This window comes from Alligator mississippiensis, chromosome 5, assembly GCF_030867095.1.
Source record: "Alligator mississippiensis isolate rAllMis1 chromosome 5, rAllMis1, whole genome shotgun sequence".
NCBI lineage: Eukaryota > Metazoa > Chordata > Crocodylia > Alligatoridae > Alligator > Alligator mississippiensis.
Window position 1 is genome coordinate 51,842,971 of NC_081828.1, and position 26,865 is coordinate 51,869,835.

Consider the following 26,865-nt stretch of genomic DNA (forward strand, 5'->3'; position numbering starts at 1 on the left):
CGGGCCCGGAGCGAGCGGCACTCGGCGGCGGGCGAGCGGGCGGCACGGAGCATGGCGCGGGTCCTGCTGCTGGCGCTGGTGCTGGCGGTCGCCCTGCCCGGGGCGCGGCCCCAGCCCGAGGCCGGCCTGTACTCGGCGGCGGACCCGGTGGTGCTGCTGCGGGCCGAGACGCTGGGGCGCAGCGTGCTCAACTCCAGCAGCGCCTGGGCCGTGGAGTTCTACGCCTCCTGGTGCGGGCACTGCAAGCGCTTCGCCCCCACGTGGCTGGCGCTGGCCGCAGACATCCTGGGTGAGTGCCCGGCCCCGGCCCCGGCCCCGGCCCCGGCCCCCTCGGGCCCTTCCCGCTGCGGCTCTCCGGGCCCGGCAGGAGGGCTGGGCTGGCCCCGGCGGAGGAGTTTGAAGCTGGAGTTGTGCCGGCAGAGCCCGGTAGCGCAGGCTCGGGCGGGCGTTGGGGCATCTCGTAGAGCCCAGGCTCAGATGGGCCCCAGCAAGTCTCTCTGAGGAAGGCGTTGGCCTCCCACCAAGGGCCCCCCGTGCTGGATGGTCACGGCTGCAGCTTTGGCCTTTGTAGGTCAAGGTTGGGCCTGTCCCCTGGGCCGGGGCAGCTTCCAGAAAGGGCCTTTTGGGTGAACGCCTCCGCAAGGCTTCATGTGAGGTCAGAGTCCGCTTCAGCCCAAGGGATCCTTAAGTGTTTAACAGCCTAATTGATGCCCTAACTGTAGGTACCTAGAGCTAAATAAACTACCCCCCCCCCAAGTGGAAAGTGGTAGTTGTTTGGAAATGCGTGGTGCCACGCTGTGTAGCTTAGGACAGACGGTGAAGAATAATGATCCCAGCTGAAAAAACACAGGGGGGATTTTAGCTATTCTGCATCTCTGGGGATCCATTGTCATCACCCTGCTCTGGAGTGTGCTGTGCCTCAGCCCTTCCCTTACTCATCCTTCTGGAGAGTGGTGGCCAGTAATGGGGTGGCCCATTATCACACCCAGCCTGGTCATTGAATAACGTTTTGCTTTCTGTCCCAATCTGGGGATCCTAAGCTGCCTCAGAAGTAGTAATGGATTTTGTTTCCCACTCTCGGTCTGACAGAGGGAGCATTAGGGAGAACCTACCCGAAGGACATTGGCACAAGTGGGGATGGTCCTCTGGTGTGTGGATCCCTGTACCACACAGTGAGGTTACTAGCTTCTGGAAGAAGAGGAGGGCCAGGCAGAGAGTTAATGCTGTCCAGTCCAGGCTTGCTGCCAAGGAGGGAGCTCAGCCAGCCCATAAGTTGCAGGGCTCGGGCTCGGGCTCCAGCTCTGGGTGCAATGTTATAAATCAGGTGCGTGACTGCTACTTGTATATTTACAAGGGGCTGAGGCCTTACCAACAGTAGTGGTTGTGGTCAACATTCTTCTTCTCATGTATGACTTCAGAAAGTTGACTCCTCCAACCATTTAAGAGTAGATCCATCAATATTACTGCAATCTTTCAGACTTGTTCGCTCCCTCTGGTGGACCATATAGAGGGCAGTCAGTTAGTTAATATATGCTGGGCTGTCTGAACTCCTTTGCCACAGGGACATGATGGTGAGTTTGTAAGGCTCATTTTATGTTTCATTTTGTTGAAGGCTCCATAGCCTGATCACAGTCGATTCAGGTTTAGCCATGCCTTACATGGGAGTTTATAATGAGGAGGGTGTGAGGATGGTAGTTGTATGTAGTTGTGTAGTGGGGTGTGGACATATTGCAGTGGTCGACATATTGGGCACAGACATCCACCCCTGCAGGCCAGAGAGAACCAATCTGCATATGGTGTACCCGTGCACTGAGCTGGGCGGCAGTTGCTGACAGCAGCTCCCTGGTTGTTCCCCCTGGGAAAATGCTTAACAATATTCATGATTGACTGGAACTGGTGACCCATGTGGGTAGCAGGGGGTGGAACTGTATGCTGACAGATGCTGTACTACTTGTTTTAACTTGTGTTGGCTCTAATGCCTGGGCTTGACATTGTGGCTGTGAAGTGTTTGTGCTCCCATGTCATGGACAGATGGTAGCTTGATGCTTAACAAACAAGGACACGGAGAGCCTCTGCTGGAGAGTCTCCACTTAAGAATCCATGGTTTCCTGCCCCGTGAAGAAAATACACCCTGCTTTTGGTGTGAAGGGGGATCTGTCCCTTTAGTGACACCATTTCTTACATGAATGCTGCCCCTGTGATTTCCCTGCATAGAGGTGGGTGCTGTGAGGGCCTGGCACAGCTCTCCTGAACTCTAGCTCAGGGCTTGGTGCAGTTGCCTGCAAGGGCCTGTTAGGTCCTACTGCAACACAGTTCAAATAAGCAGGCAGCAGTGAGCTCTTGGTCTAGCTTTTGGCATACATGTGGGTGCACTGGTGTTGCCTGAACAGGAGGGTGCAAGCAAGTCCAGACCCCTTGCAATGTCTGTATGACAGCACAGACAGGACTTGTTTTTCCCCTCCTCTTTTGCATTCTGGCCCAAAAGTCTGTGTATAATGCAGGGCATTAGAGGAAATCTGGTCTCTGCTTCTCTGATGGCTCTAGAACAGGGGCAGATAAAGTCCAGCCTGCTGGCCGAAGCTGGCCTGCAGTGGACTCCATTTCCCAGCAGCCCTTGCCCACGAGGCTGTGGCTGGTTTCCATGGAGACCAGCCCCAGCAGCACTGGCAGAGTGCATGGCAGTGTGGGGAGCTGCTCCTGGGCTGAACTGGGATCTTGCAGCAGTGAAAGCATGGTCCAGAGCCGGGGCAAAGCCGTGATCCACACCCTGCATGCTGCTTGGAGCACATAGGCTGCAGATCGCAGGTCTGCTCTGGCTCTGGACCACGCTGTCACCGCTGCAAGATCCCAGCTCAGCCCCCAAGCAGCTCCCCGCCCTGCCAGCACTGCTGGGGCCAATCTCCATGGGAACCACAGCCCCACCTATCATAGCTGGCTGCTGCTGGGGTCTCCATGGAAACTGGCTCCAGCCTCATTGGCAGGGGCTTCTGGGAAATGGAGTCTGGCTGCCCTCTGGATCCATCATTTTGCCCACTTCTGCTCTCGAATCCCATAAATTAAAGTGTTGGAAAAGCTCCATGAATCTGACTGGGCAAAGGCTGATCTTTAAGGAGAAACCTTGTGGGGCAATGAGGAGTGAAGCCTGCCCAATCTGCCTTGAATTCTTGTGCCAAGAGATGATGTTTTGTTGAGAGTTTATGCCACCTGGCTTTTTCACAGTGGGTCAGTGGGATTAATCCTCACTTTCTTGCAGAAATTAGAGAGCCTCTAACTGAAATCTTGCTGGGGGTGGGGGGGTGTTGACCCTTTGAGTAAATTAAGCTGTGCAAATCCAGGTGCATGCCCCTTGGGCCTCATTAAGAAGAAGGGATGGAACCTGGGACTGATAAGTAGAGACCAGAAGGCAGCTAGGTCTGTGTATGTGGCTGGTCCAGGGCACGAACTACATGCAACAGCAGCTGGTCTGGGAAACACGATGCATGTGGCACCTGTGCTGGAAGCAGCCCTGCACACGGGATTCAGCACATGGAATTGGTCTGTGGATCTGATCTAGCCCAGCCTCGTGCCCCATGCATACTACACCAGACAGGTTGTGTGTGCTACATTGAGGCAGGTAACACCATGGTCCAAATGACACAGCTCTGTGGTTGAATCTGGTCTGCAGGCCATAACTTTGACACCCCTGCCTTAGAAATTCCCCTCTATACTCATGAAAGAGAGGAGTTACTGCCTCATAAGCCCTGTGTAGGCCATGATTACCAAACTTTCCTCAGGAGAGTAAAGAGCAGTGGCCCATTCAGCCCCACTTTTTTTCTCTGACTTGGACCATCACTGGCTGCCATGGAAAAAGAAGACAGAATCCGTATTGTAGAACAGCCTATCCCTAAAGGACCTTGATTTCCAGGCCCACTAGGTGGTGGTTGGCTTGTTTCCTGAAGTGTGTGGGTTTATAGCCATTGTAATTCCTTTCTGTCTAGCACAACTGGAAGTTCTTGTCCACATAAATGTCCTTCCTGTCCTGAATCCTGATAAACTCTTGGCTTCCATAGGTTAATGGTGTCATGTTTTATCCTTGGTTGTGATCCTTTGATTAGTGCTAAATTGCTGCCTTGTCACTTTCCTTGATTGCCCCATATTTGTGGATCTGCTCTAATAGGAGAGGGGGCTGTTCTCTCTGTTTGCCATTGCTTTACATACTTGTCCTGTATCCTATCTAATGCATCCCCTCTCAACACTGCCATTGTTTTTTATCTCTGCTTACTTAAAGGTCTTGACATATCTCTTACCATGAGCTCTGGTCAGAATGTGAGAGCTTTGGGAAGCCTGCGTCCCAGGTGGGGGACCAGGATAAAGTGCTGCAGGTCAGGACTGAGGCATTGGTGAAGCTGAAACAGGAACCCAGCCCTGGAAGAACTGGAATAGCAGGGCTGCTGGGGGTCAGAGTGAAGTGGCGTTGGCAGAGTTGTCTGAGAGCTCAGGACTGAAATAGCAGGATGTTGGGTATTGCAGGACAGGACTGGCAGCTTGCACAGCATTGGTTTGCACAGAGCTTGATCCTGGCTAGCACTGCTTTCTCTTTGCAATCCTACCAAAGGCTATGTCCAATGAGAGGCAGGAAAGCACCCTTCTGATTGGCTTATTTTGCAGGGAGTGTTTGACTCTGGGCCAGTGTCCAGTACCAATGTGGTTTATCATGCTGGCTTGTAGGGGGCTCTGGCATCTCCTTTTGAATGAAATGGTGCCAGTGGACTCCATGGCCTGATTTCGCATGTTATGGTGTCTTATGGATTCTGCAGAGAAAGGGTAGAGGGAAGGATGTGAATGCCCCAAGCAGCAGAGCCCTGCTCCTGAGGGTCCCTTGAACTCCTGTGTTGGTTCCTCTTCTCCATAGTAGTTTCATGCATGAGCCCTGGCCCCAACCACCCCACCCTTCATTTCATATAGGTTAACAGCTACTGCAGTAGTCTTAACCACCTCAAAGCCCCAGAAGTAAGTTGAGTTCCCTGCCAGCCAGATAAGCATGGGTCTTTAGAGCTCTGAAATTAAGTATATGAGGTAGTTTACTTCATTTATACTGGGCAGAAGGATATTTCACTCTTCTCGGCAAAGGAGAGAAAGGACTGCCCTTTCTGGCATAGTGTTTCTGTAGCTGCCTGGATCTGAAACCTCCCAAGCTCATGTTCATGCTCCACTCTCCCGGGCACATGTATGCCTGGAGCATGCCCCGTGGATCTCTCATGCAATAAAACTGCCATGGGCAATTATTTCGGCTGGAGGGCAACTTAACAAGTTTTGGCGAGCTGTTGAGGGCTGCAAGGGTAGACCCGCCCCTTGATAGGTGCCCTGCCCCCTGGTCACCATCTTGGGACTGGAAGTTTTGCCCCTGACCTTTGCCATCAGACATCCTTCCCCTTGCTCTGGAAGTACTCCTTTGGGAGTGTTGCCAGCTTGAAACCAGGGGAAAGAAAACCAATTCTATACTAAAAAAAAAATCAAACATCTACTATAACTTATTTTAATTTTATTTCAAAAAATATTTTTGTCCTGATTTATGTGTATTTGTGTAATGTATCTAGAGGTGATTGCATAATAGCTAAAATACAGTCACTCTTGTATACTATGTGTCTGGGATAAGAGGGTGTATGTGGGGTCTGTGTGGTTGGGGGTGGGTGGGTATGGTGGGTGGGGGAAGGTGGGGGTGTGGAGTGTTGTGGATTATGTGGTTGGGGTGGGATTGTGTGAGAGGATGTGGGTATGGTTGTGGGGTGCAAGTGTATGGAGGCTGTGAGAGGGTCTGGGTGTGTTTGGGGGCATGGTGGTAGGATTGAGAGTGTGTGGGGTGTGAGGGGGTTATGATGGGGTGGGAGTGTGTGTGGGGGCTGTGGTAGGGCGTGAGGTTATGGTGGGGTGTGGGAGTGTGTTGGGGGTATGGTGGGAGAATTGGGAGTGTGTGGGGTGTGTGGGGGGTTTTGATGGGGTGGGAGTGTGTGGGGGCTGTGGTAGGGTGTGGGGGTATGGGGTTATGGGGGGGGTCAGTGTGTGGGGGGGGGCTGTGGGAGGGTGTGGGTGTGTGTTGGAGGTATGGTGGGAGGTGGGGAGCTAGCCCATCCCATCCCATCCCAGCAGAACGTGATTCCAGCTGCATGGCTGGGACCCACACAGTGCGGCACAGAGCCAGCCTGGGTCAGTGGTGTGCTAGAGTTTCAGGAGCTGCACAAAGTCCCACGTCATCCGGCTTGGCCAGCTCCGTGCCTCCATGTGGTGCTCCTGGCACTCTAGCTGGGAGTGGCACATGTTAGAGTCCCACGAACCCCTCCCCCCGGCCCATTCTTACCTGAATTTCCACTCTAGGATGGAGGGAGGGCTGGGGAACAGCCACAGGGTTGCCAGGGCAGGAGGCTTTGCTAGGCACAAGCTTCTGGTCTTCAGAAGCTTCTGGGGGTTGGGGGGACAGGACAGGGCTAGGCATGTTGAGTTAGGTTTGAGGTTCGTCACATCTCAACCAGAGCCTGAGCTGCTTGGTGCTGTAGCCGGCACTTCCTGCTACCAGTGTCTCATCCGGTAATAATTGTCTAAATTTTAGAGGGGCCCTGTGGGCCAGATATAATAGCCTGGCAGGCCAAATCTGGCCTGTGGGCTGTATTGTTTCTGCCCCTGCAATAAAAGCACAGAGCAGTCTTTTGGATTCTGTGCCAGAAGCAGTGATTCGTAAGCGCTGGGATATATGAAGGGGCTGGTGTTTCCCTTGAATGCAGATCCCTTGTGTGCTGATGGCTAATGCTTCCCTCCCTCCCAGACCTGTTACTGCTGGCATTTATATGTAGCTATACAGTGAGAGCTGTGCTAACATCTGCCTAGTGCTTATGGTAGTGTGCTTGGCTGGCCAGTAACATTTTGGCCTCCCCAAGAGTTTCTCTATATTAACTGTTCTAAGTCACACAGCCATGGCAGGAGGCTGGAAGACAAGCTAATGGATTTCATTGTGCTCCACTTGCCTGCCCACTGCTGCTATTTCCAACAAACTTTTGGCTGCTTTCCACAGTTCTGTGTTCTGTTTCTGCTCTCTGGCCCTGGGAGTCGACTGGCTAGAATGAGCTAATTGATTCTCTCTGGCCTATGGTGGGTGGGTCTCCATGCCCAATATGTCTCATGATGACCACTACTGTTGATAAGGCCTCAGCCCCTTGCACGTTATGGAGTAGCAGTCACACACCTGATTTACAACATTGCACCCCGGAGCCAGAGCCCAAGCTCTGCAATTCATGGGCTGGCTGAGCTCCCTACCTCCAATCTTTTGCGTGGGGGGAAGGGAGCATGGGAATAAAATGTTCTGGATTTATCAGCTTTTGCACACAAGGACATTGAGAACCAGTGTTTATGAAGGAGGGATTAGCAGCTCTGAATTGGCTTCCTCCCCAATTCTGCCCTTGGCACTAGTTCAGATCCCTCCTGTTCCCCATGACTCTCAGCTCAGCCTGTCCCTGTGAGGGGCTGGGAAGACACTGTCCTCCTCATGTTGGCATGGAAGAGGCTGTTGCTTCAACAGAAGGGTTCTGCCCTCCCTCCCTTCCTCCTCCAGTACCTGCAGTTGAGATCTAGGAGTTCACAGCACTCATCCTGGCTGCACAGACTCACACTATGGCAGTTTGACAGGAAGGAAAGCAGGAGCCAGGCAGTGGTGCTGTGATCCCTGCATCCTCAGGCTGTGGAGGGGGGATGCTGGGACTGGACTGTGGGTATTTGGTTTGTGAACAGTAGGGGAGTTGCTGAGAGTACCATGAGCTACTCGGAGTTGTCCTCTACCTTCACTGAAAGGGGCCCATGTTCAGTGCTACATTGGAAGCGGGATCCGAGCACTAGCACACGCTGCTCGCTGATCCCTCAAGTAGTGGACATGTGGGCACTGCCAACCCATGCACAACTTGGAGAGGAGCCCTTCAAGGCAAATGCTGAGTGCTCCTGCTGTTTATGTATGTGGTGTTCTTCCTGCACCAGTTGTCAAACATGGCTTGGGTATGGAGTTTGGGCATGATGCTGGTGAAGGAGCAGGCTGAGGTCAGGTCAGTAAGACTGAGTTCCTGCCTTGACAGGAGCATGAAAGGGTCCCATGGCCACCTGCATGATCCAAAGGGTTTGAGCCCTGTTGTGCTGACCACATTCCAGCTTGGAGCACTGCATTCACCTTGTCACTAAAATCTGCTGGTGCTGTATTAATTGAGTGATTTGACTCATGTAGAATGCTCTTCTTTACTTGCTGTGCTCAGCTACTGCAGAGTATCTGCTCTGCGTGGTTAAACAGCTGCCATCCTTTACTCTAGATGCAGCTTTATGTTTAGTTGTGGCTAAAGTGACTTTTCTGTATGGTGTTAGAAACACAGGAGGCAGGTGCTGCTCCTAGAGTTCAGGTCTTGACCGTGGAAGTGCAGGATCCAAGTGTCAGCACTTAGTTGTTTGAAAACGACAGAGATTGAGGGGGGATGTACCTGTTATGCCATAGGGCTCTGTTGGACTAGCCAGTGGGGTCTGTGTCTGGGAAATGGACACTCGCACTACTTTCACTGCATATAGAACCAGTTTTAGAAGCGAGTAAGCAGGGCTCTACCTTGTGCTCCCTGACTATGGGGATCCCACTAGGCTACGTTAGTACAAGTCATACCATATGTAGGTGAGAGGAGGGATGGGCCCATGACTTAGCCTCTGCCTTGTGCCCCCACCAGTCTAACTCCCTCCGCTCACATAATCAATATATTTCTTAGCTAGAAGTAGAAGCTGCCCAGCATGCCAGTAGGCACCTTGTAGTTATGCAGATGCAAGGGTAAGTGCTGTACAGTAGACACCCTCAGGCTTAGCTCTACTCTTGCATTTCATACAGTGATTTGTGGCAAAGATCATAGGCTGGAGTAGCTGGGAACTCCTTCAGGGACTCCTTCGCTGGGTGAGGTTATGATGGGAGTAGCTGAGAGAATGTCTGTAATCTAATCAGCACACCTCTGATTGCCCTCTAGTAAAAGCTGCCCCTGGAATCCCTGACTCCCCTCATATGCTGTGTTTCTTCCCCATTTTGTACTTGCTGAGTCTGGAGTTAGCACCTGCTCTTTAACAGCAGGTGCTCCTAGAATTGCACTGAATGCAGAGGTAATTCAGCTCTTTTAACCATGTCTGTCATTTTGTCTGTCCTTCTAGAATGGAGACCAGCGGTGATACTTGGTGCTGTCAACTGTGCCGATGAATTCAATGAGAAAGTGTGTAGGGACTTTAGAATAACTGGGTACCCAACTTTAAAGGTAAAGTTTACAGGGGCTGGGAAGGGGTGGGAGGAAAGCAGAGCCTGTCTCATTTGCCTGGTATCAGGGCTGCAGCCTGTTTGATATGATATCCAAGAGTCTCTTGATCAGTTCCTCAATAGCTCTGGTCCCCAGTCTGCATATTGCATGGTGTTTTGACTTTGTTTGGAGAGGGGCTGAATAACAGTAATTGGCCACAGGCCAATTCAGACATCCACCAACCTGTTTATCTTGATGATTCAATAGCAAAAAATGTTTAGTATATAGGGTGGTTCTCTCGCTATGGGGAACAAGGCAGGGAGGAAGAATTTTCTATGTATGAATTGTCCCTTAAAAAGGTTGCCAGGGGAAACTGGATTAGCTTGTCTCTGGGAAGCTGTTGTGGGCCTTGTGGCTCAGGGAGCAGCTGTCACAGATGTCTTGATGTCATCTGTCACAGATGCTGGGATAGCCAGCACGGGTTTGTTGCGGGTACGTCTTGCTTGACCAATCTTATCTCCTTTTATGACCAGGTGACCTATCACCTGGACAAGGGAGAGGAGATTGACGTCATATATCTTGACTTCAAAAAAGCCTTTGATCTGGTATCCCATGATCACCTCTTGGCAAAACTGGCCAACTGTGGCCTCCGGTCCACCACAATCCGCTGACTGGGGAATTGGCTCCGTGGCCGGACTCAGAGGGTGGTGGTTGACGGAAGTCAGTCGTCATGGTGCCCTGTGACCAGTGCGGTCCCCCAAGGCTCTGTCCTTGGATCTAGATTGTTCAACTTCTTCATTAATGATGTGGACATTGGAGTCAGAAGCGGACTGGCCAAGTTCGCCGATGATGCCAAACTCTGGGGTAAAGCATCCACACCTGAGGACAGGAGGGTGATCCAGGCTGACCGTGACAGGCTCAAGAAATGGGTGGACAAGAACCTGATGGTGTTTAACACTGAAAAATGCAAGGTTCTCCACCTTGGGAGGAAAAACCTGCAGCATCTTTATTGGCTTGGCAGTGCTACGCTGGCTAGCACTACAGATGAAAGGGACTTGGGGGTCATGATTAACCACAAGATAAATATAAGCCTTCAATGTGATGCTGCAGTCAGTAAAGCAAGCAAAATGCTGGCTTGCATCCATAGATGCTTCTCAAGCAAATCCCAGGACGCCATTCTCCCCTTGTACTCGGCCTTGGTGAGGCCGCATCTGGAGTACTGAGTCCAGTTTTGGGCTCCTCAATTCAAAAAGGATGTGGAGAAGCTTGAGAGACCAGAGAAGAGCCACGCTCATGATCAGAGGTCAGGAAAACAGACCTTACGATGACAGGCTGAGATCTATGGGGCTCTTTAGCTTGGAAAAGCACAGGCTCAGGGGCGATCTGATGGCCACCTATAAGTTTATCAGAGGTGTTCACCAGGATCTGGGGGATGATTGTTCACCAGAGCGCCCCAACGGATGACAAGGTTGAACGGTTATAAACTCCAGCAAGACCATTTCAGGCTGAACATAAGGAAAAATTTCTTCACTGTCCGAGCCCCCAAGTTCTGGAATAGCCTGCCACCGGACGTGGTTCATGCACTTACATTGAACACCTTCAAGAGAAATTTGGATGCTTATCTTGCTGGGATCCTATGACCCCAGCTGACTTCCTGCCCCTTGGGCAGGGGGCTGGACTCGATGATCTTCCAAGGTCCCTTCCAGCCCTAATGTCTATGAAATCTATGACATCTATATGTGGCCTACTGCCATGGAGACCCTCCAGTAGCACTGATGTCCCCCTCATTTCCTAGGAGAGAGGCCTCTTGAGAGTGCCTGTTAGCTGAACACCCTGTGTGATAGAGTACCCCTTCTGGCTAAGAGATCCATTTTTGTGGCCTTCCTGTCTGCTCTGATGAGTGAGGATCTTGCATCTATGTGGGTAACAACACCCCTGTCCTCCCCAAGGGCTTTCCAAATGACATTTGGCACCTAGGAATTACCCCATATCCTCCTTTGTGAAGTGCAGCCCCCTAGGGAGTGACACACAGCAGCTGTTTAAAACCATGCAGCACCTCTTCCTTGCACTCCAGAGTAGGAAGTAAAGAATCCAATGTGCATATATGCAGCCTTGTCAGGGATTAGGGTAGGCAGGGCATAGAATTGTTCAAGAATGCTGGAAGAAATACTTCAGGTCTTGTCGCAAGCACTGTGGAGGTGACCTGGCTTCCCTTTTTTATTGTTTCCTGGGTAGCAGGGTTGCAACCAGGCTGCCGGGGGTGATGGTTGGGCCCTTAACATGGAGGCTGCTATTTTTGGTTCTCCCCAAAGTTGGCATCTGCGTCTGGTGCTCTTCTCCCCCCTCCGGTTATGCTACTGGGTCTTTGTGCCACAGAGACACCAAGAGAAATTTTTTCCCATCTGCAAGCTATTTTGAGGATGCCTGATGGCTCTGCTGTTGATGGCTGTTACTTCTAATTCTTCCCCTTTGTCCCATACCCAGAAGCGAATTGTGTAAATAAATATACTTTAAATATTTGCTTATGTTGGATTGAAGTTTGGCTTCAGCCAAACCTTCAGAGATGTCTTCTTAACAGGTGGTTAATCCCCAGAATTTGGAATTACTTTGAAGTTTGGACAGGAGAAGGAGGGGGACAGGAAAACATCACTATGCATTATTATTTACAAAGTGGCACAGGGACACACAGGATGCCAAGCACATTACAGGAGTCTTTGTTGGAGGTTTGCTGCTGTTCCTTTTGTGTGTTCCCTTTGGGAGTCTCCATAGGTAGCGCTCTCCAAGATTTAGAGTCCGGGGGACAAAGCCAACAAAGTCTCCATCACTCTCTTCTCAATGGCCCAGTGTGGCTCTTGCACTGCCTGTGCTCCTTCCCAGATGAAAGTGGATGTTTAAGGATTGAATCAGTTCTGGCTGGGGGAATGGTGTGGTGCGCTCTGATCTGGTGCAAAGGGAAATACAGTGTCTGTCTATTTTAAATGTGTCTGCCACAAACATGCTCTGACTCAAAGACAGGACTGTTTCCAAGAACTCCTTCAAAGAGAAAGGGTCAATGAAAATCCTTCTTGGTGAGAATCATCACATTTTTGTGACCCTTCAGATTATGTAAAGCAGGGAAAATTTTTAAAATTTCCTTTCACTATTCACTTTCTGTGCTATTCTCTGGCTTTTTGTTAAGTCAAATTAATTAATAGATAGTTAGCAGGATGTACAGTCAAATCTCTGGCTATGTCTTCATATCTAAAAAGAAATGCGTGTTTTGCTTTTAAGTGAGGTAATCTTAATTATCCTGCACTAGAAGCCTAGTGAAGACAAGGCATCTGTAATGTAGCCAAGCAAAGTCAGGACCCTACTGTTCACTAACAGCTAATGTTACCTTGCTACATAGCAGTAAGAACTGCTGCACGTTGTCTCCAGTAGGATTTTATGGTAAAGTAGCTCAGGAATCTCTCTGAAAACACACTTGTTTTTTGTCCCTGAAAGCAAAACTTATGTTTTCATCTACCTTGGGAATCTGAATGGTATGTTATCCTCTGATAGTTATTGGGTTTTTGAACATCACTCAGAACCTCTAGGTCACTATAAAAACATCTAAATATTAACATGACTGTTTTTTGCCTACAGTAAATGGTGAGTGCTGTTGGAAAAAAATGTCAGCAATTTGGTTAATGTTTTAATATTCTGCTCATTTCCCCACAAAGATAAATCCTGTGGGTTTTTCTTATCAGCCTTTATGTGCTAGCAGAGGTGATAGAGAGGCATGGACTTCTCTGATTCCTTTTTTCTTTACCTTGTATGCACCAACTTCTGACTGGTCAAAATCTGGTGGAAGTGGTGCCCACACTAGTGATTCCCCATGTGAGTGGTTGTATTTGTGCTGTGTCTGCAACAAGGGTAGAAGATCCACAAGAAACTCTCCCTTCCTAGTAACTGCAAGCACGAGTCCCAGCTGCTTAAGGATAGTGCCTTGCACACTGATGCACATCCATTCTGTCTCCGCCTTTCACTAGCTTTGGTAGGGAAATGCCCCTTATGGAGCTGGTGGCCAAGAAGGAGTGATTGTAAATCAGTAACTCCCCAGACTCCCATGGAAATCACTTTTCTGGACACAAGCAAAAAGGAGGTTAGTTATGTGGAAGGAAAGGTGGGGAATTAGTGAGTATGAGCTGGAGTGCTGGTGATGATCAAGAGTCCTCAGTCTGATAAGCATTTGCTCACATTGCTGCTGCTGGAGGAGAGAGGACTAGGTGGTGGAGCAGTAAGCTATCCTAACTCAGGTACCTCATAGATTCATAGATTGTCAGGGGCTGGAAGGGAACTCGCAAGATCATCAGGTCCAGCCCCCCTGCAGTAGGCAGGAAAGACAACTGGGATTAGGTGACCCCAGAGAGGTGACTGTCCAGTTTCCTCTTGAAGATTTCCAGGGTAGGTGATTGCACCACTTCTGGAGGGAGTGTAAGAATGTGCTGATTGCCTCTTGGCCTATAATATCATACTGGTCAGGTTTCAGACAGAGGATTTTGCAAAATGATCAGGTTAGCTTATGCCACTCAGTTCAATTGTTTCAGGGTCCCTGCAGGCTGAGGCAATTGTTAAATTGGTGCAAACTGAGACAGGGTCAGTCAAAAGGCTTTGTTTAAAAGTGCAAAGCTAGAAACGTATTCTCAAAACCTGCACGCTCAGATTCTGGAGTTAGGATGGCCCTGAGGTAATGAAGTACATGGAGCTTTCTCTGTAATGCTCTCTTGTTTTGTGAGGGGGCTGCCTCTGGCACCCTGTTCCTACAGTCCAGGTCCACTAACCTCGACTTGTTGGGTGTCACAAGACAGGACCTCTGAGGGCTAATTCTGGGAAGGTTGACAGGTGACTCTACTTCCTCTACTTCCCTCCCTCTCACTTAATCTGTCAAGCCTCAGCTGGTGTTTGCCCTCTAGGGTGCAAAGATCTGTTTGTTCACCAAAGCATTGGCTAAAAGGCCACTTGAAATGCTGAATGAGTTTGCTTGTGGGAGTGTTGTTGAATTTGCATTGTGTTGGTTGATTAGAACAAATGTGTGCATGTGAGCGCATGCACAATTGATCTGTATGTTCCTAGAAGCTGCACAGACCTTGTACAAATCTGCAACTTCTATTCACACTGTTCAATTTAGAAATTAATGGATTGTACCTTCTACACCGTGTTCTTCATCCCTTGATTTTAAAGCAATTCTCCTTCTCCCTGCAGATTGGTAACCTTGGCCCAAGTCTCTCAGCTGATCAGTGGCAGAGCCAGCTATAGAGCCCAGGTCTTTGGACTCCACTCCCAGGCTCTGTGGGCTGGACTGTTCTGTTTATCCCTGTGCTCTAGGTTTAAAGTGCTGTCAAGACACTCACACTAACTCATTGTCTCTTGTTTCTTTTCAGTTTTTTGAGGCCTTTTCCAGAAGTCCAGAGGATGGAAAGAGGATCTCTCGTGAGTATTCAGTTGCCTTTTAACCCTTTGATTGAAACCCCGGTCAGAATTCTCCTTGCAGAGTTGTTTCCTTTCAGTTTGCAGCCAGCCCCCATGCTTGCTGAGTTCTGGAGCTGGGGCAGGCTGGGAGCGCAGTGCCCCTGACTTGGGCAGGTGGGGCATTGCCAGTGGGAGGGAGCTCTAGGACAACCCCTTGCCTCTGAAAGGGAAAATCCTGCAGGGTGTCAGTGAAACTTGAACCTGACAAAAGAGGTGCATCTCTGCCCTGATCCCTTAACCGTTGGGCTGCAGAGACTGCCATATGGACTGGGGAGGTGCCCAGTAAGGCCCAGTAGCATTTTGATCCCTCTTCTACAAGGCGAAGTTGATGTGGCAGCAAGACAGGAGGGACCCAGTATGGATGGGAGCTGGAGCTGGGACAGGTTGTGTCGGCTACTAGCCAACAGATACCACCTTTGGCTGCTTGTGAAGATTGCTGTGGGGTTAAGCTCTGTGTATTTTGTTCCCTCCACAGATGTTGATTCCAGCCTTCAGGCCTTGAGACAGGGCATAATCACCCACCTGGAGAAGTACCAGGATGTTTATCCCCCATTGGAGCCAGGCAGGTAACTGGAGGGTAATGGAATAACACCAGTACCAATTGTATTTAGTGTGTGTGCATGTTTGTGAGAGAAAGAGATATAGTAGCATGCAATTGGGCTCAGAGATGAGATCTTTCCAGGGGCAGGGGGAGCATTGGTGTCTTGTGGGGTGAGAGATCAGGAAAGGAACAGAGTCATCCATAACAAGGCTTTTAGTAGCAGTTCTGTCATGGATACTCTGCTATGTTTCTTGGCTCCAGATCTAGGTTCTTACACATGTTGATAATGACAGTAATCAGGTGCTCACTTTAGAAGCACTCATGTTTATCATTTCTAACTGAATTCCTTTGGGAGTGGACTGGATGCCTTTCCCAGGCTTTCTTTTTGAGGTTTTCTGGACACTTAATAAACAAAACTAGGTCTATAACTAAGGTTCTTGATTTCAAAAGTTCTGATCAGAGAAAACAAGCAGTAGGATTAAATGGCTAGGCATTGGCATCATTAAAAAGAAATGAAAGGATAAACAAAAATTGTTCAGTACTAAGGTACTTGTTTATCAAAGTCTTCCCTTCAGAAATCAAAGGGAACCAAGTGAAGTTAGCTGACATATGGAGCCCAGAGATTTGAATGTGGATGAGACTTGGAATTCCTGCAAGTCAAAGATGCACATACTGTCTAGATCTTGTATCCCAAGTAATGGGGGAAACAGTTGTGGGGAAGGGCTCCTGACCAAAGTGGATAAAGGAACCACCTCAAAGATATGCTATTTTCTTTAAATACAAGACACACCCCCCCAAATACAAGACACCCCTTTTTCCCCCCACAAATTGGAAATTGGGGTGTGCACTATAAGCAAGGAAGTACAGCAACAGCAGTTTCTGTTGCTCAAGCTTCTGCTGCGGGGGACAAAAAGAAGAAATTGCACATCTTCCACAGGAAACAGAATAGTGAGCGAGGCTGGACTCCTGAGCTGCTGTTACTCAGTGACTTATTACAAGGACAGATCTTTATTTCTTCATTCTGACTTTGAAAAACAAGTTGTCTGTCTTATTCCAGGGTGTGTTGCATGCCAGAAAATACGGTATTAGGAGTACATGGGAATCCTGTAAGAAATTTAAAAAAGGAACTGATCAGCAAAGAAAGCTGTGTGTGAGTAGTCAGGAAGTGTTATGGATAAAGAGAGAATTGCCCCAAAGCAAACTAAGACCTCACAAAGGATGTTAAAACACCTAGCAAAACACTTCCAGCCATACAAATGAAAAACCTCCACAAACCCAAAGAAAAATGTTGCAAGGGTTAGGGCTACTGTGTGCTAAAGATGAGGGAGAAATTAAAGAAGATAGCTTAGGCATGGCCTAAAACCAAAATGAATACTGCACCTCAATTTTCAGTATGCCTGATGGTGGTGAATGTGGGTTGTAGGGGTGGGGGAGGCTGAAGAACTAATGGGAACAAGATTATGGAAATGGCCATCTCAGCTGGGAAAAATTGGATAAACTCTGTCCAGAATTCTGAGGAGAGTTGCACATGAGAATTAAAAAAAAAACAAAAAACTTTGCTACCAGATTTGTAATCAGTCAAATTGGGAATGGCACCTGGTACGTGGGCTTTCCTGCCTGTTGTTTCTTCTACAGGCACTTCAACTCATCTGCAGGGCTGCACCAGGTGACCCTTAAGGTTCCTTTCAACCCCATGATTCTGCAGATTTTGTATAATGTGGCCATTTCCCAGCTTGAAGAGTTATGCCCCAAGTGGTGCTGCCTGTTTGTTCTTTATGCACTTGTTGCCACTTTTCCAGTGCTTACGTGGGGGGAACGTTCCTGTCTTAGTGACAACCCGTCCTGTTGTCTTGTTTTTTTTCCCTTATAGCACAGAGGAGGTTCATGGATTCTTTCAGAAAAACAAAGTTGCGTACCTGTCCCTTATCTTTGAGAAGAACGACTCCTTTGTGGGCAGAGAGGTGATGTTTTTTTGTAGTGTTATGTTGCTCTAGCCCCTGCAGTTGTGATGATGTCCCCCCCACCACATGCCTGTGTTTGTTGTTGTTAGCACATAGAAAGAGAGGGCAGTTATTTTCGCAAAGAGGTTTCTGCGAAGTAGTATGACCAGAGGAGCAAGTTCTCCTTCCACACCCTGCACCTCTGAAGAGTTTAATTGGCATTGAGGCATAACATTAGTCTGGAGCCCTTCTTTATGCCCCTTCTAGTTTCCATAGATATTACATACCATTTGCTGCAGAGGGAAGAATATGAGACCCAAGTAGTTTTCCAAAGATGAATAAGCCCTGGGCTCAAGAGCCAGAATTTGATGGGTTTCAAACTCATCTCTTCACCCAGTTTGGACCAATCCCTTACCCCCTGTGTGTCTCCAATGACAGTTAATGTTTTTCTACCTCTTGGGACTATTGGGAGGGCCAGGTAATGTTTGGGCACTGCCTGGAGGATGTGAAGGGTTATACTGGAACTGAATTGTCCTGCTGGCCTGGAGGAGCTACGGGCTTCCCACTGAACTCCCTAAGGTCAGCTCTGCCCACAGAGGAAAACTGCTGTGATGGGCCTGGTTCCTGGGACATTCTGTGCCTTGGGTAGCCTGACCTGGGAGCATCTGGCATTTCAGGTGACCCTGGACATGCAGCAGTACATGAACATTGCTGTCAGGAGAGTCTTGAGCAATGAGGAGGAGCTGGTGAAGGAGTACAACGTGACCACCTTCCCTTCTGCCTACTTGCTTGTCAGCAACGGCTCCTTCTCTCGCATCTCTGTGTGAGTGCTTCCCTGCTAATTCCCAGGTTGCAAACAGACCACCCCTGTTGTTAGCTGGTTAAAGCTTTACCTGTGCTGTACCCAGAGACTGAGGGTTTGAATCCTGGCACTTGTGGTTAGGGCTGATGATGGACAGGCTGCCTGTGCTTGGGCAGGAAGTGTGAATCCCAGCCTTTGTGGGTAGCTTTTAGGATGCTTGGATACTGCCTGGATAATGACATTCATCAGGGTTCTGTGGAAGCTGCTTTACCAACCTGTAGACTTTGATAGAGAACGCCCTTTCTATCTGATCTTTTAAAGCTGTTTTACAGCCCCTTGTTCAGAAGGGTGGTGTTGAGTTGAAGAGGGTAAAGCTGACCCCTCCAGAGCTGAGCAGGAATTGTATGAAAGGTAGAGGAAAGTGCATCTTTTAGGGGAACTGGCTGCAGACAGTAACTCACCGTGAGATTTTTCTAGCTTCTTCCTGCTTCCCTGAAGCACCCTGGGGGGTGGCACTGCTGGTGTAGACTGAGGAGGGTAGAACATTTAAAGTGCTTCCTAGTCACCTCTCACATTCCTGACAAGGAACTCTAGGCAGCACTTGGCACTTCTCTTCTGCTGCTAGAGGCAGAAATAAATGCTCTTCTTGGAAACATAGGGTGAGAGAAGGCTGCAGAAAGTAGAGTAGAGAGGGGGTATCTGGGGCTGGTGAGATGCATGGGGAGAGGGTGAAGAGGCCCAGAAAGGGCCTTTCATACACTCCTGGTAAGGAGTCTCCTCTTGTTTCAGGGTGTGATATCTCATATGCCTGGGCTGGGGGGGGGGGGGTCTGGCAGCTGGGGGTCTATCAGGGTAGAGAGGAGACAGAGACATCTCTCATATTTTGTCTTTGCCTCTTTAACAGGCAAGAGGAGGCACGATCATCCTACACCTCCTTTCTCAGGGGCCTGTCTGGTATTAATGACAAGACTCTAATATTAAAAGCCCAGAATGTAACAACACCTCCTCCTTCAAGGGTGCCAGATGCAGAGCACCCAACAGAAACAACCCATTGGAATTATGCTGACAGGTAAGAAATGCTTTCTCTTGTTCTTCTGTCTGTCCAAATTTCTTCCCTTATGAAGCCTGAGTGCATTAAGATGCTGAATCATGACTAACATGAGGAGCTTGAAGGGAGTGACCCTCTCAATGTGGACAGACCCACCAGGCTGTCAGTGCTCCATTTTTTTCTCTTCAGCTCCAAGCTCTACATGGCTGACCTGGAATCTGCACTGCACCACTCCCTGAGGGTAGAGACAGCCAAGTTCTCCATCCTGGAGGGAGAGCAGCTGGAGGCCCTGAAGCGCTATGTGGCAGTGTTGACCAAGGTGAGCACTAAGGAGACTTCAACCAGGCAAGGCTTCAGTTGACTGAACAGTTTTCCAATCCCCACGTCCTGAGAGCAGGTGTTGGGTGTTGCCAGACAGAGAGGAAAATCACTGGATTGCCCCACTGTCAGGTTAGAGGCAAGGCCAGCTGTTGCATTAATTACCCAGCTAATGAGGCTGTTCCTTGCAAACTAATTCATCCCAAGTCCATTTCAACTGGTTCCTAACAATGTGGCAGGCCACTTTGGGAGAGGTCAAACTGTTTGAAAATGCCACATTCTGGTTGGCATATGTTCCTGACAGTGTCTTTCCCATGCATTTCCAGTGCAGCTGTGGCCCAACCAAGCTGTAGGAAGCTCACAGGTATGGCTGTGTGTAAACACCAGGCTCTCACTGGATCTGAGCCCTGGATGTGGATATGGTCTTTGTTTAACTATTACCAGAAACAGGATTGCATCAACCACTCAGCTGGGAACAAAATCCCTACTTCCCGTCTCTGACCTATGCAAGTGACCTGACCAGCCCCATCCACCTCTGACATGTGCTACTCCTTTTTGAAACCCTATGTACCTATGCACAATGATTCAGCCTGGGCCAAGCTGCCACTAGGGGAAGTAATGGTGGCACTGCTGTTTCTTCCATCCTCAACTTGAAGTTTTGTTTTCTCCCAACTTTCTGCTCTGTTCTCTGCCTTTAAGCCCTGAACTGGCCATATCATCAGAGTGCAGAGGGCACCACTCCTTGACTCAGCAGCTTTGAAATGTCTCCTTTCCTGTGGCATATGAATGACTGGCAGCTGCTTATCCATATGTTGGAATTTGACTGACTAGCTGCGTGAGGAGGGCAGGGCTAGGATAGCAGGGATTCATGTAGGTCAGGGCGAGGTGCCTTGGCATAGCTGTGCCGAATCTGCTAAACTCCTCTGCTTACTGCCAGACCTCAGTTAAGGCTGTCATTGAACACTGAGTTAAGGCTGTCTTGAACACAGAGGAATTATTGAATTATTTAAATGAATATCCTACTTCACCACCTTCCCTTAGGAGCATGGGGACTGCCTTCTCCTTCACATACTTAAGGAGATGTGGAGAGGTTCTATGGCTTTTGGTCTTATTTTGCAACCTTACAGGAAGAGTCTGTACTGGGAAATGCTTTGATGGCATCCAACAGCTGTAGCAATACTGGGTTTTGATTAGGGGACAGCTCTTCAGAGAGAGGCAACAGAGGATCCAGTGCTGAAATAGCACAAGGAACTCAGCTTGCCAAGCATGCTCGCCTCCTCCAGCAAAGTTCATAGGTCTTGGACTGCTCTTGAGGGCAGGAGTGTTGACTTTGCAGCCTCCATTTGTGCTGTTTTCTCACTGTAAAAATTGAGAGCTGGGTGTCAACCTGTTTCTAGTCTGGAAATAGCTGGTGCTGGGGATTGAACCATGATGTTTCAGACTTTGGCCACTAGATGGAGCAGTGCCACCAGGATTTCTCCAGCAGAAATGACAGGATCAGCAATTAATGGCCACTCCCCTAGTTTTGGGTGATTATGTCTGCTTTCCTGTGTGTTTACTAATTATATAGCATAACAGGGTTCCTATGTATGACAGATGAGTAACAGCCAAGTGCTTTTTGCCTCTTGTTTTGTTTATTCTTCTTTTTTCATTTGTTCACCTGCTGTTTTTGTCCTTCAGTCCTGCCTGTCTCTCTCTCTATGTATGCCTCTGTGATGTGGGTCTTTCTTTCTGCTTGTGTGATGTGTGTGTCACTCAGTTCCCCAGTCCCTAGAGTGCTTGTGGTTTTAAAGTGCAGATACTAATCGGATTTTAGTTGGCTTATTGTCAAAGTAGCTTTCTGTGTTCCTTGGAGATGATCTGGAGCTGCGATCAAGATTTGGATCTTGGCTCTTGGCCTGAGGGTTGATTTGTTCATATGGGAAGCACCCTGAATACAGATGAAGAGACTTCCTAACACTAGCCTCTGGGATCCTGGTGAAAAGGGTCCTTCATAACCAGCTGGAGCCATGGGTAGCCGGGTGCTCCCCCACAGCCAGTGTTCTCTTACCATTCCCATTCTGGTAGCGACTGGGCCTGTCATAGCTGAGTTCCTTACAAGCAGTGTCTCACTTACAGAGAGCATTTGTGGCAAAGCTAGGGCATGGACTGTGTTGCTACATGCACATTTGTTTTATGTTGCCCACAAAGCTGTAACTTCTCCAGACTCTTTCTGGACCCAAAGCCAAGAGTCTCCACAGCATCTGTGTTCCTCAGGCATGACCAGGGTTGAGACTTGTCACTCACTGTATTTCCTCCTCTCTGTTTTTGGTGTAGTACTTTCCTGGACGTCCCTTTGTCAAGAATTTCTTGCATTCTTTGGACAACTGGCTGGAGGAGGTGAAGGAACCGAACATTTCCCACAGAGCCTTGGAGAAAGCCTTGAAGAATAAAAAAGATGTAAGACACTTAGAGAGTGTTTCCCTTCTGCACTGTAAGGAGGGACAAAGGGTGTATTAGGTTGCCTGAATCCCTTCACTGGGGTTCAACTTCCTACTTTTGCTTCCCTTCCTCCCTCAGTTTTTCACTGGGGTTGTTTTCTGTAAATTCACCCCTGTCTGTTTCCCCATCAGCCTCCAAATCCAGCGGTGCTGACAAACAGTGTGACATGGGTGGGTTGCCAGGGCAGTGAACCTCGCTACCGGGGATATTCCTGCTCCATCTGGACACTCTTCCACCTGCTGACAGTGCAGGCATCACTGTACAGTGCGCGGAATGCAGGTACAAGATAACTGTGCATTTAGTTTACATCAGCCAATATGGCCATACAGAAAGTGGTGTGGAAACTATCCTGTTGTAAGCAGTTTACGGTTGCCTGATGCTGCATGGGCATCAGAAAACTTCTAACATTATTAGGAGACTAGAGAGAAGAGAGTTGGATACCAGGAGAAGCAGAGTTGTCCATAAAAAATAAAGTCTATCCAGGAGGTCTGGCTGAATCCAGAAACATGGTTCTCAACATTTTTAGGCTCAAGACACCCCTCCATAACTTTTCAGAATATAGCAGCACCGTACTTGCAATTAATATAGCAGCACCCTATTTCATTGTTTCTGCCAAATAACTTCTAGTTCTGTTACCAACTTCAGACATATTCCCAATGTTCCCAAATTAATTTCTGACATCAGAGAAAAAGCAGTTATCTCCCTCATGCCTGTTTTTGTCTTACAGTTAACCCAGTCCCCTTTTTTTATAACTTTATTTATAAAATAATCAAACTTATCAAACAACAAGTTTGACATTTAAAGTTACAGATTCGAAATTTCAAGTCATTGTCCACAGAAGTCAACCCAGTCACTTTTATATAGGGCTGGATGTTATTTATTCTGCACAGCATTGAACTGTCTTATTGTGTGTGCCCAAAATGGAGTGAGGAACGTGGCTCTGACCACCAGAAGAGTTGCAGAAGCCAACCTAGTATTGGAGCAGCCTTGAAACTGGGGACAAGGAGTTCTCCCACTACTGAAAGCATAGAAGTAACCCTTGCTTCTCTCCACCTAGTTCTACCTATCTCAGCAACTATATATTACTGCATTTATTATAGCAGTGGTTTTAGTGATGGTTCTTACTTTTGCTGTAGAATCCTGGAGTGTAAAGCTTAGGTCAGGTGGGTCAGTAGCAGCAGCATTATGGCAGTCACTTGTCAGGTTGGGCACCCTTTCCTTCTGCAGCCATGCAGAGGCACAATCTCTATGGGTGAAGAGATCTTCTATCCATCACCTATATCCAGGGTGTCTGTAATGCCCTAGACCAGATGCATCATGAAGTGTGATGCACTCTGAGACAATAGCACCATCCTGCTCACTTCTTTCCAAAGTCTTCACTTCATTTCTGGCTGGATTCCCCGCCCCTACATGAAACATATACAGCAGTGAGGTAAGAGGCTTTGTTGCTGCTGCTTCTAGGCATATGTTGGAGCCCTGAATTCCCATCTGCCTAGCTGGTGGAAACTGGTCTCCTTTGTGCAGCATGTCAGTACCTTGCCTTTATCACTGGGAAGCTTTGCATGGCACTCTCTTCTCATGAGCCAAAGGCAGTACTGACATCTCCATTTAGCTACCCCCACACATCACATGAGAACAAGACCACAGCTTGAAATGATATCTAGCTCTTATATGTTCAGTGGGAGAATTGGGTGAGATAAGCAGTCACAGAATTGTAGGAAAATATTCCTGGAAGTGGGACTCAGGAGGTCATCTAGTCCCAGCCCGTGCTCAAGGCAGGATCATCCCAGTCTAAAACATCTCATCCAAGTGTTTATGTAGCTTGCACTTAAAAACTTCCCGTGGTGGAGATTCTGGAACCTCTTTCAGGTAACCTGTCTGAACCATGCCCCTAGTTAGAAGGTTATTGCTAAGATCCAAGGTAAGTCTCCCTAGTTGCAATTTTAAGCTTATTGCTTCTTATCCTGTCCCCTGTAGCCACAGAAAACAGTTTGTCACCACCCTGTTTTGGAGCTGCCTTGAGGTATTAGACGACTGTTATCAAATTCCCCTCAGTTATCTTTTCTGCAGTCTAAACTCTAGGTCTTCTGACCTTTCCTTGAATTCAGAGTCACTAGAGCATTTCTTTAGCAGAATCTATGTTATTTTGACTGCACAGTCAGACTTTGGCATTGCTGTCAGCCTATCAGGGCCCCACTGCCCAACAAGGCCCAGGATCCTGTGCTGTCCCAGGATGCATGTGTCCTAAATGACAGGAGAAGCCTTGCTTCTTTGACTGGCCCTTGGCTGTACCCCATGCAGATCTTTACATGGGGCAGTGTACCCAATGCTGGCTGCTCTGGGGGATGTTTGCAATTTTCTGGTCCCACCCAGCCTCAGAGAGCTGGCAGGCAGCCAGGAAGAAATGAAGGGGATTTTGGAGTGCAGGGAAGTTTGGGGTGGTAGAGGGGTTGCTGTGCACAGTTGTGGCATCTCTCTGAGATGGAGAATATTCTCAGCTTTGCATGCTGCCTTGACAGGGCTGTCTTGTTTCCTCCAGGTCCATTAGAGGTCCTTGGTGCTATGCGAGGCTATGTCCGTTACTTTTTTGGCTGTGAGACCTGCTCAGAGCACTTTGAACAAATGGCAGCAGAATCCATGGACCAAGTGAAGAGCCTGGATGAAGCCATCCTCTGGCTTTGGTCAAGGCACAATCGGGTCAACGCAAGGCTGGCAGGTAACACAGATGGCATTGGCCACAACTGGGGAGAGGCAAGAAGTGTAGGAAGGTACAGCTTTGTTAGTTAATTCTTTCATCAAAAGACAGCTCTCTAAATGCTCTATTTAATAATTCCTGCTTCTCCCACCCAGGTATACGGTTACCGTTTTTCTCCCTTCCCCACATACCTGTAAAGTCCACTTAAGGGAGGAATCAGTATATAAGCTGCTAACAGCTGAAGGGGAAGAAAGGACAAGTGTCCCCATGGACAGATGAACAAATGTCTTCCTCCTTGCCACTGCAGCCTCCCCTCTCACCACTGTAGGAGGCCCTACTCCCAGCATTCACATAGATTCCTCCACCTAGTGATCAAAGCAGTGTGGCCACATAATTGGATGAAAGAGAGACTGTTTGGTAAAGATGGACAATGAGAAGAGCCTGTTCAGTCTTTGGGAAACCTTGCTGCTCTCTAAAGTAGAGGAGACAGTTCTTGTCCCAGCCAGTGGAGGCAGGGAAGGGTCTCTGGACAGAAAGCAGCTCCAGGGTTGAGACCTAGTTCTTGGCATTGTTGAAGGCTACAATGTCCCCCCCTCTTCACACTCCCCAGTGACAAAGGGCATGTGAGAAGCTGCTACTGCAGATGACTGGGGAGTGGGGAAAGGGAGTGACTTCCCAGTAGGGGTTGGATGGGCCCCTGTGGTACACTTCCTGCACTGCTTGGTGTAGATGGAGCCTGGCTATAGCAGCAGAAGGGACATCTCTCTAAGATTGCCCATCTCCTGCCAGGAGTGTAAATGCTCTGCCTACTGCACTGGGCCATGCTGCTGCTGCATAACCTGCTGGAAGTGTGTCTTGAATCTTGTTTGCTCTGATTTGTTCAGGTGACCTGACGGAGGACCCCAAATTCCCCAAGATGCAGTGGCCTCCCCCAGACATGTGCCCCTCCTGCCACAAAGAGATCAATGGACAACATGCATGGGATGAGGCAGCCGTCCTGCACTTCCTCAAGGGTCACTACTCACCAGTCAACATCTACTTTGCCTACACAAAACCTGAGAAATTTCTGTTGGCCAGGGACAGCCGGGATGCGGAGGAGACAACTGGAGTCAAGGGCAAGGGCAATGGGATAGCGGGGATGGAGGATAAAGGGAGAAGAGAGGAGGAGGAAGGAGGAGAACAAAGGAGGACAGAGCAGGTGGACCCAGTTGTGGGAAGAAAGATGGTTGCTCAGAAATGGCAAGCCCTAAAAGCTGCAGCCTTGGCAGCCAAGAAGAAGCAGCATCTAAGCAAGAGGGACACCACACCATTACTGATGACAGATGATAACAGTCGCCGGGCTGTTGACTATGCAGCTGCCCAGGAGCACCTGAGAAGGCGAGGGCTTAAGTCCAAGGAGATCATTGGTGTCCTGGAGGAGGAAGGAGATGATGGTGTGAGGAAAAGCCGGTGGTTCCATGTGCTGGGACTGGGTTACTCCCACCTGGACATCAGCCTGTACTTCCTCTCCTCCATGTGCCTGCTGGGCATGTACACCTTCTACATACGGCTGGGGTCCAGCAAGGGCCGCCCTAGGTTCCCCATGGCATGAGGCTTGCAGTGGGTGACCAGCTATTTCCAGTCAGGGTTGATTAAAAATTATCCTTTGTTTTTTTCCTTAAAATCCAAGTTTTTTAACATTTTAAATTAATTTTTATTTAACTTACAGATACATTATTTTTTAAAATCTTGTTTAAAATTAAATCTGAATTTAGTACAAAACATGTTAAGATCTAAATCTGAATGCCTTGAGAGCCAATGATAAATAAAAAGTAAATAGGCTGAATCCATGAGTTTCTATAAAAATCTTTGAGATACAGTGGGCTGTGTGCTTGTACTGCATTAAGAGTTTGACTTTTTGTGGAACTCAAGAACAATCTCTCTTTTGCCATTTTCTAATATACTAACAATATAAAATGTTAAGCTATATAATTGCTTTAATAAATCTACATTATTTATAGCATACCCACTTTGGTGGTAAGAATATATCCCAAGTCCTAGTGTAAAGGTTCTATTTAGTTGTAAATCTGCATGTTGTAATTATTATATCAACCAATGAGAAGGCATTTTTCTTTAGAAAGCAGCTGAAATACACATGGAAAAGTTGATTAAAATCAATGATTTTAAATTGAGGCCTTCCACTTGGTGATTTCAAATAATTAAATGGATTATGTAAATTACTGCGATTTAATTAATCCACATTGTGAGCAGTGGGAGAGTGGCAGGGATAGGCCTGCTACCGGCCAAG

General features: G+C 48.5%; 1 protein-coding gene across 1 annotated transcript; it reads left to right on the forward strand.

The window, feature by feature from the left end:
* On the forward strand, positions 1-26,745 carry LOC102562818 (sulfhydryl oxidase 1). The gene is made up of 12 exons (XM_019500186.2): positions 1-289; positions 9,184-9,284; positions 14,666-14,714; positions 15,229-15,319; positions 17,165-17,255; positions 17,912-18,057; positions 18,941-19,105; positions 19,274-19,403; positions 21,719-21,841; positions 22,015-22,162; positions 24,423-24,599; positions 25,463-26,745. Exons 1-12 carry the CDS (start codon positions 52-54, stop codon positions 26,167-26,169), a joined length of 2,166 nt encoding a protein of 721 aa, XP_019355731.2. The 5' UTR covers positions 1-51; the 3' UTR covers positions 26,170-26,745.
* The last annotated feature ends 120 nt before the right edge of the window (positions 26,746-26,865 follow it).

Bases quoted from the DNA above. Each gene is read 5' to 3' on its own strand.
- LOC102562818 (XM_019500186.2), top strand. From the start codon at position 52: ATGGCGCGGGTCCTGCTGCTGGCGCTGGTGCTGGCGGTCGCCCTGCCC. The intron at 9,285-14,665 runs GTAAAGTTTACA...GTTTCTTTTCAG, and splicing joins CTGGGTACCCAACTTTAAAG to TTTTTTGAGGCCTTTTCCAG. The intron at 17,256-17,911 runs GTGATGTTTTTT...CTGGCATTTCAG, and splicing joins ACTCCTTTGTGGGCAGAGAG to GTGACCCTGGACATGCAGCA.